Source organism: Lissotriton helveticus, chromosome 12 (genome assembly GCF_964261635.1).
Source record: "Lissotriton helveticus chromosome 12, aLisHel1.1, whole genome shotgun sequence".
NCBI classification, from domain to species: Eukaryota; Metazoa; Chordata; class Amphibia; order Caudata; family Salamandridae; genus Lissotriton; species Lissotriton helveticus.
In genome coordinates this window covers 310,076,089-310,088,429 of record NC_136073.1, presented here as the reverse complement: position 1 = coordinate 310,088,429, position 12,341 = coordinate 310,076,089, and the positions used below count along the sequence as shown (strand labels likewise).

The 12,341-nt window shown below is 40.1% G+C and overlaps 1 protein-coding gene across 1 annotated transcript in view; it reads right to left on the bottom strand.

The window, feature by feature from the left end:
• Positions 1-12,341, bottom strand: part of LOC144798021 (polycystin-1-like protein 2) — an 849,694-nt gene that overhangs the window by 322,651 nt on the left and 514,702 nt on the right. Inside the window, exons 25-26 of the mRNA XM_078668807.1 lie at positions 10,165-10,266; positions 8,211-8,389 (exon numbers count right to left, since the gene is read on the bottom strand). Of these exons, the coding sequence (XP_078524933.1) occupies positions 8,211-8,389; positions 10,165-10,266 (281 nt within the window). The remainder of the gene's footprint in view (positions 1-8,210; positions 8,390-10,164; positions 10,267-12,341) is intronic.

Genomic DNA, 12,341 nt, shown 5'->3' with positions numbered 1-12,341 from the left:
AGAATCATTCTTATTATGATAGTTAACTTCTTAGACTATTGCAGCCAGCTGCCATGCAGTACCAAAATAAATGGCAGGAAAGTTCCGTATTGCAAAAAATGCCTTCAGAAAAAGGCCTTGTTTTTAGAGAAAAGAGCGTGCCCAACTGGCAAAATATAATTTTGCCTTGGATTATAAAAAAACTTGCACTGGAACATTGCTGGTTTCTCAACGTCTGCGTGCTTCTGGGATGGTTTATTTTGTTGGTGAAGAAGAGTAGAGCCAGCAGGGGTGGCTTTCAGTGGTGGCCGGTAAGCTACGGGGTGATGGTAGGGATTTGAATTAAAAAAATAAATATTCACTTAACTGATCTTGGCGTGTCTCTCCTCTGTCTCTCCCACATCGAGTGAGCCTCTTTTGGGAAGCACCCAGGCTCCCCACAGCCAATCACATAGCTGCAATGCAGCGTTGTGATTGGTCTGAGCGCTGTGGTTCAGCGTTCAGTCAGGAAATGGGGACCTGGAGCATGGAGAACATGTGAAGTGTGCATGACTGTTTGGCCAGCCCAAGATGGCTGGTCAAACATTCATGCACACTTTACAGAATGCACAACCACTTCTCCTCCCCGACGTCAGGGCACCCAAGCCCCGTCCCACCCTAGCCCGATGATACAAAAAATAAAAAGATAATCACTTCAGTTATTATCATTATATTTTTTCGTTTACACTGCTCTGTGAGCAGGGGAGCGTCCCCCCACAAAGAAAAGCCCCAGTCCAGAGTTGATAAATAAAATGGTAATAAATGTTATTACCATTTTATTTTTCAGCAACCGACCCATCCTGAACTGAGTGACAGGACGGGGTGGGGCTAGTGCTACCGAGTTACAGCAGGGAGCTGCGCACTTTAAAATGTGCATGTCTCTTTAGCCGTCTGTCTTGCGAGGGCCAGTTAGACATGCGCATTTTAACCATCTCTAACCTAGCTGTCTTAGACAGCTGAGTTAGAGAAAGAGCAGGCATCCAGTGCTCTTGAGATTGCTGAGTAAGTCTGCTTCTTCCAAACCAGGTGCTGCTTTTGTGCTTGGGAGAGCAGCACCAGGATTGGTTAGGGGAGTTGGCTGTGTCTCACGTTGAAGCCTGCCTTCAGAGAAGACCAAAGGAGGAGGACGTTGCGCAGGAAGGTAAGTGTGTTTTATATTTATATATAGAGAGCCAGTGTAGTATGATGTTGTTGATCCCTAGTCGTGTTGACCGGATGTTAATAAGAACTTAATGGAGAACATTATTTAAGGTTCTGGAGAGATTAAAAAGAACCAGAAGGCAGGGGTCACTATTGCATGCGACATGCTGGGTGTTCTTCAATGACCAGGATAGTCATCACAACAGTAACACATCTCGGATTGAAAGCAGACAGGTAGCTCTGAAAGTTCTGAGTGTTGATTCTTCAAATCATCCTCATTGTCTATGAATTTTTGAGGATCCTTTGAGAATCCTATGCTATTTACTTGATCTTTGTTACATTTCTACAACATTACCCAGGGCTCAGGAGCACTGATAAAAACATGCTTTTATTGAGTGTTTAATACTACAGTTTTGCCTTTTTGAAGTGTAGTTACATTTTCCCCACGTGAGCATGACAACCAGGCCTCAATAAGTGTGGCTATCTAAGAATGCCCTAAAGGTAAAGGGTAACAGACTGTTATTGTGCTTTTTCTCATCAAAATAAATTCTTGATTTTTTATGTTTTTAATAAATTGAATGTGATAATTTGTTTTTAGAAAATATTAATGAATGTACAGCATCATCATTTGTTATAATAATTACAATAAATGTGATAATTGTAATCATCAGAACCTCTAGTATTGGATTACTTGACCTCTTGTCTCATCACCTATGCAATTCAAAATTTCGTTAGCAATGCTGTAAAATTGTATTACTTATACTCACTAGTCTTCATGTGTAAATTTGTTACCGTGTGGGGTGCCTCATACCTGATTATACTCTTAGCTGTATAATGAATGATAATCTGATAGTAGGACTGCCCGCAGTAGTCTGATCTATCACTTAAAACCAGGGAAAGTGAAACCTTCTTTTTTATTCTCTAAAGGTAAAGGAAGACAGTGCTGCAAATGATACATATGGGCTGTGGCTCGAATGTCTGCCATTATTTGTGGGTGCCTGATTGCAGCAGTTCTTGTGGAGACAATGCTTTGAGTGGTTTTTACTAAGAGGAGTTAATTTGCAGGAATCCTAAACCACGAAGCTGAATGCCAAATGGCTTCTAAATGTCACCAAAACCCTTAGATGGCAATACAGGACCATGTTACACAGGTTAACAGCAATGTACTGGTTCTTTTCCCTATATAGTTTTTATGAAGTTTTACCAGTGTGAACAGTGCAAGTCCAACACAATTAGGGCCATATACACATTTTGACTAAACAGCAAACGACTCTCCCAACTCCTCCCTCCTCTCTCCACCTCCCCATCCTGCTCTTGTTGCTGAACAAACATGTTGGCGGTACTGAGCCAGTAATAGCATCCATCTCCGTTGTGTCAAACCCTGGACAACCATGTAGCACAGTCACGGTGCCCGCCATGGAATATGTTGTCAGAGGAGCATAATCCCATCAGTGTTCGACTGTAACCTTCCCTATATCCCCTTCTGCTCTAAAGATACGGTCCATCATAACTCACTTCATGCATTCCATTCCGGCTCCACCCACTCACGGCGATCGGGTGTCAGGGGAGTCTCTCAATGCTTCAAACATAGCCTCCCATGCTCTCAGATCATCCTCAGATCATCCTCCACCTTGTTGTCTCTTCTAGTCTGTTTCATGTGGATTTTCTCCATCACCTCACACTTTGACATATCGCTGCACCAGTATCTACAGCATGGAGGTCCGTGAGCCACCCACCCAAAGTCAATGCACCGTTTAGCCAGTACCAGCCTGTAGTGCTAGAGGCACTCCTATGGTTTGAAACCGTGTGATGACCTTTGACGGTCATCATTTTAATTGACTTTCGGTGTTTTACTTTACCCTATCCTGAATGTACGTACATCCTTTTTCCCTTGAAGATTTAATCTTGCAGTTTTTAAAGTGGGAGCTGTCATAGTGTAGAACAGCATGCCAAGAACAGAAAGTGTGGGATGTGCATTTGACAGCATGAGAGAGAGAAAGGTGTGGAATGTACTTTTTGGTCTCGAAGTGCAGTATTATGAGCAGTGGTGCACAAATGTGCATTATGTTGTACATTGGGAAGTAGTATGAAGTTCTTACTATTGTCTTTGAGATGCCCTCATGTCATCTTGAATTCTGACTTTGTCTTGCGAGAGATTTTTTGAGCGTGCAGGCAGGCCCCCAGAGTGCTCAAGTTGTTTGGGTTATTCACGTTCAAGGTTGCTTTGTTTTTGGAGAGGAGATTGTAGAATGTACTGCCAGAGGCTTTCGTAAGCTTCGTTAAGATAAAAGCTGGAACATATGAGAATGCAGAGGGAACGTGGGAACTCCTTTTGCCTTCGGAATGCTTGCATGGAAGGTGGCCAATTCCAGTACGTTTCCTTGGAGCAGAAGGAAGGCCTCTCAAACCTTCTAGTGTGTTTTGAGATTATAAAGCAGGGGCTTGTTGATTTAGAGACCGGGATTGTTTGAGCCTAAACGGTGGATGCATCTTCAGTGCAGCAGTTGCCGGCTTAGCTGAGTCTCTTGTCCCCAGCTGTGAATACCCAAGTCTGCAGTGGGCCAAGATGAATTTTGCAGCTGTGGTGTATCTTGTTTTTGATTAGTGCCATTGTGATGCGTGGCTGTTTTTGTGTGCATATTCAGTTTCTAGTTGCTATAACAGTCACCGTGATGCATGATTGTCAGTGTGCACCTTCAGTTTCCAATGGCTGTAATCATCTGAGGTGTTTTCTTTGAGTATTGAGTTTGTGATGTGTGAGTAAGCCTGAGTGTGCACATCCAAGGTAATCATCTGATGTATTTAGAGTATATATCTTTCTGATTTCTTGCAGGACGTCCAGCATTATTTGCTGCTTGTTTATTATTATTATTATCCATGCATTTAACTGTTGTATTTGCTAAGTGTGTTAATATCGCTTGTATATATATATATATATATATATATATATATATATATATATATATATATATATATATATATATATATATATATATATTACTGTTTGTATGTTTTACAACATGATTTGGTGGGGGAGACGGTCTCCGCTTTTGGAAAAGGGGGGTGGTGATGGACAGAGTTTATGAATGATGCAGAATACTCTTACCAAGTCAAGAGATCATGGTTTTAATCCATCACCATTTTTTAGCTCACTGCACCATCCCAGCTCAGAACCTGGCTATATGCAAATTAGTCTGTTCCTGTCCCAATGCATGATGGGAACAGGGCAAACCAAACTACCAAGCCAATTCTTATACTGGGAGACGGTCTCCGCTTCCTTTCCTCTCTTGCCACTTTTTTATTCTAATCCTCTTCCTTTATCTCAACTCTTCTCTCTCTCTCTCTCACATGATACCACTGATATATATGGTCACTGGACCATGAACCATTAGGAAATGTTAAATCTTTGGGGTGACTTTTGCTCCGGGCGATAGAAGGGACAATGTAGAGAATTCTTGTATGTGCACTTGGAATTCCCTTCTTACTGTATATTTTTTCACAATTTTTCACTGTGTATATACACATTAGTATATGTTTATATATTTGTCTGTTAGGGTGAGGCACCCTCTTATCCTAATTTGGGACAAAATTATTCTTACTTTCTTTTAAAAGTTTTTGACTTGTATAGTTTTTTTTCTTTGTGATTGATGAATTGGCATTTTTCTGTTAATGCCCAAAGTATTTTTCCCATGTTTATTGTTCCCTCCACTGTGTCTCACTGTATGTTATTAATACAATGCCACAAAGTATGATCCCCAGCTTTGACAAAGAACTGCTGGTCGAAATGCGTCAGCTACCTCAATAAAATCCTTTGGACTTACTTGGAGCGCGGGCACCTTTCTTTGCAGTGCGGTGTGGCTGCGTTTGCAAGGACATTCAAGCACACACACACATATATATATATATTTTTTTATTTTTTTAATGTTGTTAATTTGACATCTGGGAAAGCCTTTCTGTTACAGAGCATTGCATAAATAAAAGCCAAAGCCTTATTATGAAAACAGTCTTTGATGTGCTCCGTTTTATAAAGTGAAATCTCTTTTTAGGGAATGGAGTGTAATGTTCATTGCTTCGTTGTGTTTGAGCCATCATGTGGGAGAGTGGTATTGTGTTATCTGACTAAGGGTGAAGCAAGACACAGCCCCAGGAGCAAACATTTCCAACTCAACTTCCTACCCTTCATCCTCAGGAGCACTCCCAACAGAACCAACTTAACGTTGAGCTGCACCATCCAACCAGTGGCCTCATTAAGCCTTTCCACCACCTTTTGTGAGAACAGGGCAATGGATCGACAGGTCCGAGCCAAATGTACAAAGTCTGCCTCATTCTCCCCACAGTGCAAACAATTTTCTGTACTGCATCTGCTTAAACCATGCATTGAAAGAAACCATATGCCCAACACCATGCACCTTCTCCCACTCCATCACCATGAGTGGCTAGGACAACGCGTCTGCCCATTTTGCCTGGATTTTTATCTGTGGCGTAGGATGGTCATCCTACAGTACCCTGTACAGGTGTGATATCAGTCGCCTATCTCCCATCAATGCCAATACTGCCACTCGGGTATACGGTGGGACATAGCCAGCGCGAAGCAAGACCATAGATCATGCACCATGTCAAAGAGTTTAGCATACTACAGATATTGTCCCAGCCCCAGTGTGAGAGTCTCAGTGGCAGCCTGTCTTGAGATCAATCATCCTTCTGTATAAAGGTCCCCCAAGGGGTTGCAGCCACCTCTCAACCATTGATCCACTGACATGGCATGTGCAATTTTTACAAATTGTTGAAGTACCTAAATAGGAAGGTCAGGCGTATATGGCGCATGTTTGATCACCTTTTATACTACCCAAACTCAAATTTCGCAGGTTAATCACACCACATACGGTGCATCTAGTGGCACTCAAGCCCCTCTCATCAACAGAGTGGTAAGCGGCCCTGTATCACAAGAGTCCCTAAGCAGTTGTTTTTACCAGTTCTCATCTGGGTCAAACCAATGGATCGCATGTTGTAAGTCAGCCACTATATAGTATTACTCCTTGTCGGGCATCTTCAGGCCCTCCGGTGCAAGGTTTGTTTAACCACATCTGTTTACCCACCCAGAGCAGTTCTGTAATCAGCCAATCTATATTAATGAAGTGTGAATGTGAAATCTCGTATAGTGAGCCCTGCAGAGTTTAAAGGCACCATTGATACCAGAGCAACCCTACCCATCATTGATAGGGGAAGCGTCTTTCAGAACCAGATCGTTGGACCTAGACTCTCCACCACCCTCCCTATGTTCAGGTCTGTAAAGTAAGGCTCCATGGGTGCAGTCCTGATTCCCAAATATCTCACACGTTTTGTCTCCTAGGTTAGCCCCATTGCTGGTAACTTATCCAGGTTGACTGCCCTCAGCATTCCAAGGGAATGCACTGATACAGTACAAGGCTATTTAGTGGTAATTAGCTTAAAAGAGTGATTTTAAAACAGGGAAATGTTCATTTAAAACAGTAAGTGAAGTTCTGGAATGCATTGTTTGACTGTCTGCAATAAAAAACATAGAAATTGTTGTATTTAATAGTGTATAATTTTGTACTTAAGAGTGTAGAATTTAGAACAAACACGCTTCTAATATAGCCGCTATGAACCAGACCCCCATTTTAGGTGTAGGCAATTCCTGAGTTGTGAAGCCCGCATCTTTTTCCAGTTGTTTGGGTTTTAACCTAAGGGAGGCCCTTTGAAGTTCCCCCTATTGTGGACGAGGTGTGCCAATCCTGCCCATTGTAGGCCATTTCATGTTTAAATGCAGAAAACAGGGACTGCATCCCTAGCCCTGTAATGGTTGCCACCTAAGTATTTTTTCTCTGGCGGTAGTCAATCAGATCTTTAGAATAGATAGTATCACCTATGAGGCCGCAGATCCGAAAGTGAATGCGGGAGAAAGGACTCCCTCACATAAAAATGTTTTTTTAAATTCCCATACTAATGAAGTATTCGTGAGTCCCAACCAGCAGTGATTTATAAACGTGTTAAGCCCTTAAATCCTGCTAGGACACTCCCACAGCCCAAAAACAACTGAAAAGATTTATACCAAACCAATGAAACTACTCTTTCTGAATGAAGTTCTACTTTCATGCCAAGTTTGGTGTAAATCCACTCAATGGTACGGGCTGTAGATATGAGCAAAATGTCCTAATGGAGTTAAAATAGGAACACACTTGCTTTTTTATCCCCCTTCTAATTTTATTCCTTTGGATGATTCTCCATGATACTTGATATGCTGAACTTTATTTGACCGAGTTAGTAGATTGCCCGTGTTCATACAAATCTGTTCACAGAGTGAAAAGTTAATCACAAGAGGTATTTTCGATGATAATACTGTCAGAACCACATCTTCATTGCAATGACTGCCACTCTGTATTAAATACATGTATACATATATCTACATAACAATATAACATAATTAAAACCTAACACATATCAAATCAAAGTAACTAATTCAAGCCATCTACTTATCTTGGACACCATTATATTGCATCCAATGGTTAGCATCTCCTCAGGCGTATATACAGTAACGAAAAAACTAGCTCGATCCTAAAGCAGCACATCCATTTTAGCCGCTTCCCAAACAATGATACTGCCTCTATACTATGCAATAGGAGTGAAGCGTATTAGTAATTAAATCAATCCCAAAGGGCCAGCCCTATCATATTCATCATTTGTGTATATAAAAGTCATTGAACACTGCCATCAGGTTTCAAGGGGCAATTGTATATAGTACCTCAAGGAGCTATTCTCAAAGTGACATATCAATACACTATGAGGCACTAAAGTTTCGAACACATGATACTGGTCTACAGGAATGTTCCTATATAACTGTAGAAAGGAGCACATATCTTGTCAGATATATTATTTTGGCCATTTCTCTTGCAGTCAATGTCATTAAACAATGGCATATCAGTTCTGTGCTGTGAGCTGAGGATTAGATTTCACATGATCTCAAATCTATTCCTTGTTTTAAGCTATATGCATATGAGAATTTACTATATCTATCAGTGCTATGTCTTGCTTACCACGATGGACGTTCACCCGAATTGTCATGCCACAGTCTGATACTCTGCAGATCCCCAAGTGGAAACAAAGTGGTCAGAACAAAAATGTCCACCCCTCCACGTTCAAATACTGGCTTTTCTGGATCATAGAGGTGGTGAGGCTCACTCTCGCCTTCGGAGCCGTAGAGGGTTATAGTCACCTAGAAATGTAAATGGATATAAAATATAATTTAGGATAAGCCTGTAACTTTAATTTATATAAATTTGCAACTGTTTTATATTTTTTAATTGCTATTCATCATAGTGCATATGTACGTCTGACTCATCTTAACAAAACCCACCAACCACATTTACTTGTAGAAAAAATGTGTGTATCTTCTACTTAAATGTCAATGGGACACCTATGCAGTGTAACATTATTTGGATTTTGTCTGATGGTCACCGTAAAATCTTATAGCCAACTAAACAAACAGATCCAAACGTTAATGTAGAAAGATTAAATTGTAGACATTAATTTCAGGGAGACTGTGGGACAGAGCCGTCCTCCTACAATCGAGAATGTGTCACTCAGAAACAGCATGGCTGTACTGTTATATTTCAGTAGTGGCTGTTACCAGGCAAAAGTGGTTACTTTAAAAAAAAAGAGAGAGAAAAACGAAAAAGAAATAAAACTTACCTTACCAGCCTCTCCTCCATCCTGCTTGCAGACACAGGAACCGGAAGCAGCCAGGCTCCCTCCCCTAAACCAATCACAACACTGCAATACAGCGTTGTGATTGGTCTAAGTGCCGTGGCTTGGCGTTCACTAAGAGAATGGGAGGCTGGGGATGTTCCTCAGCAGGCTGTGTATTACAGCCTGGTGGGGAACATGCACAGTGCACAAGACTGTTTGGCTGTCAGAAAATGGTCAACCAAGCAGTCATGCGCACTTGGGAAGTCCCACCACTCCTCCTCTGCTCTGTGGGCAGTCCAGACCATCCACACCCTGCCTGCACCAGGAGATTTCTAGGGAAAAATAAAATGATAATAACCTGGCACTATTATCATTTTATTTTTCTTGTGTGACGACGCTCCTCCCCATTGTGCACACTGTTCTGTTTCCCACCCAGGGAAATACATTTCAACGGTGTGCAGATGAACTAATATGGAGGAAAGAGTGCCGCTAGTGGCTGAAAAGAACAATAATGAGGCTATGCACAAAAACATTGCACTGAAAAAGGTGTCAATGTGAAAACACTAAATGATCTGACCCTGAAAGTGTTATCAATATCAGAGAGAACCATAGTAGTTTAAACTACTGATCTAGATTTACTCTGGTAAGATGGCCTATAATCATATAGAAAACATATTTATGTGAATACTAATCATTCTTGAAATTTAGGAGGTTTATTATTCTTTACCACCAATCTGTTTAATGGTCAACTGAATGCTAAAATCCTGCCAGGTGGAGCAGATGTCCACGATTAGTATATCCGAGAATGATTACATATCATGAATTTAACAGACATTATCTCCATATTTTTTCAAATGGACAATCCTTGTACCTGTCTATTTGTGTGGGATGATACTCATCTGAAATCTTTTAAGTGAATCAAATCTACATTGCTTGGACGTTGTCATTGGTCCCCAGGGATGGAATTCTTGAATCACTGTCTCTGTCTATGCAGTGTTCTTCCACTATTTTACCATGAGTTGCTGCTGCCAGGCTGTCCAGATTTTAACTACTGCTTTATGAGTGCCGTAAAAAAAGAAAATCACAGGAGAGGCTACCTCTTGATATGAAGTGGAAAGGGATGTTAGGCTCTTAAGGCTGCCCCTTTTAGTCAGTCAAATTTTCATTGCTATCCTGACTCCCAATTGTGCTCTTGTTCCACCTTGTTACTCTCTGTGTGTATGTGCACTCAGTTATCCAGCTAATATAACATAGTATACAACCATATGCATACACTATGCAGGATCGCCAACACGCCAATACCTTGGAAGTTGTAGCTGCTCCTCTTCGATGTCCTGTATAAACTGTAACGAAGTAACGATACTGAGCAAACGGGTCATTGTCTTCCAGGACTGTAATTGACACCTATACAAAACAATGATATAAGTAATTAATTTACTGTTTTGTGAACCTCTATGGGCCACCAGAGTCATGTGTCTTTTTTTATCATTATGGTGTATATTTATGTATACTTGTGGAGGAGGGAAGAGGGGAAATCTTTGCATGCAGTCATATATCTTTGCAAGCATGGCATTCATTTGAATCCCGAAAATGAGGAAGGAGGTGGGGAAAGAGATTTTTTTAAAATAGGGATATAGTATACCACCCCCCTTAATACATAAAATGCTCCACAAACATCCTAAACCCCAAACGAGATCCCAGTGATGGGAAATGTGTACCTGCAACTGAATAGTACTATTTTGTTTTTGAAGCCCCTCACCCACTATAATAGTAACAAACTCCATCATCGGTTCTCACCCTGGTCCCAAATACCAGGATGGGCTCAACGTTGTCAGAGGGAGCACTTTTGCTATTATCCTTTGAGGTCTATGAAGCTAAAAATATCTAAGGGTCACCCCAGTTTCGCTTTATTTTGATGGCCTTCAGTATGGTTTAAAAGAAATATATTTGAATATTGTTGTCAATACATCTCCAGGATAGTTGGCATGCTTTAGCCTGTTCACTGGCCACAGGGTGCTAGTCTTTCATAGGGACAAATATTGAATCCCTATTATTTGTTTAAGTCCAATCCTACCCCTGCTCTGCTTGTAAGTTTCATAAGGAAGGTATACATAAAACATGCATACTTGCTTAGCCCGTAGGCATAGTGTCTTGTAGTTCTTAGCCTATTGCACTCAGTAGTGCCCTAGAATTATTCTATTATGCTTTGTAGGAACAAGTAGTGGCATGCCACTGCACTTACATAGTCATCAAGGGTGCCATATTGAGGATTCACCTACTATTTGCCATCATTGTTCCCAGCTGTGATCATGGATCCAGAACATGGATAATTTTTATTTGAGTCACAATCCACACCATTCACTTGCCACTCAACCTTTTCCAATCGTAGATAGGATGCTAGTTTGTAAAGATGTAACTTTATCATTTCTTTTATTGTATTTCTTTTCCAATAAAGATCCAAATAATGTTTCGGTAAATTTTAATTTAACACAACAGACATGCCTGGTGTACAGACAGAATATTGAGTTAGAAATGTCGACATACACAAATATCAAGTTGGAAATATCGTGATGCAGAAATATCCTTAGAAAAATCTGGGGGTCAAGAATATCGACTCGAAGGTTAGAAATATCATTTTTGAAAATTTCGAAGTGATTCATATTGTTTGCAAAAATATAGTTGTTTAAAATATCGATGTTTTCATTAGTATTATGTATTTTAGTATGTATTTTAAAAGTATGTGAACAAATGTATGCAAATAATGTTATATTGTCATTATTTTGCAAACGTTGCTAATGATATTATTGTATCGGTTTTGAGTCTTTCTGTTTTTCATTGTTAAATTTGTCTTATGTACAATTTAATTTATGTATATATATATATGTATATTTATGTGATTTTTGTTACAAGTGTTACAGCCCTGATGAAGTTCCCGTGGCACTAGGGAACGAAACGCGAAAATGTATTGGAAAGCAATAGAATATAATAATAGTAATGTTAATGGTATTAGTAATATAAGGTGATAGAATAAGCATAGTAGTTATACCGAAAGCTTTCCTTAAAGCAGCTGAAGAAGTTAATTACAATTACTTGAGGGATGTTTTTTTGATTGGATAATCTGCTAAGATTAAATATAAATATAAACGTATATAATATAATTAGAAAGTAATTTACATACAGACATTGTGATTATGAAATTGAATTTAAGCTAGCTCATGCTGGAGGAATCAGAGGGCACTCACAATACTCCCCCGACAGGGGTGATCACCTGTAGTATAGCAAAGAGATAGCACAGCAAATTATTGTAATAAACTTTGTAGAGAATGGCATTGTAATCATACAGAATGACACATTTACCAGTGTTGAAAAAATTCATACACACCATCCCTTCAGCATCTGTTTAGACATATTTCTCTCTCTCTTATTTCTACCATTTTCACAGTAACTTGTGCAAAATCAGGGAAGATATCTGGGATTAT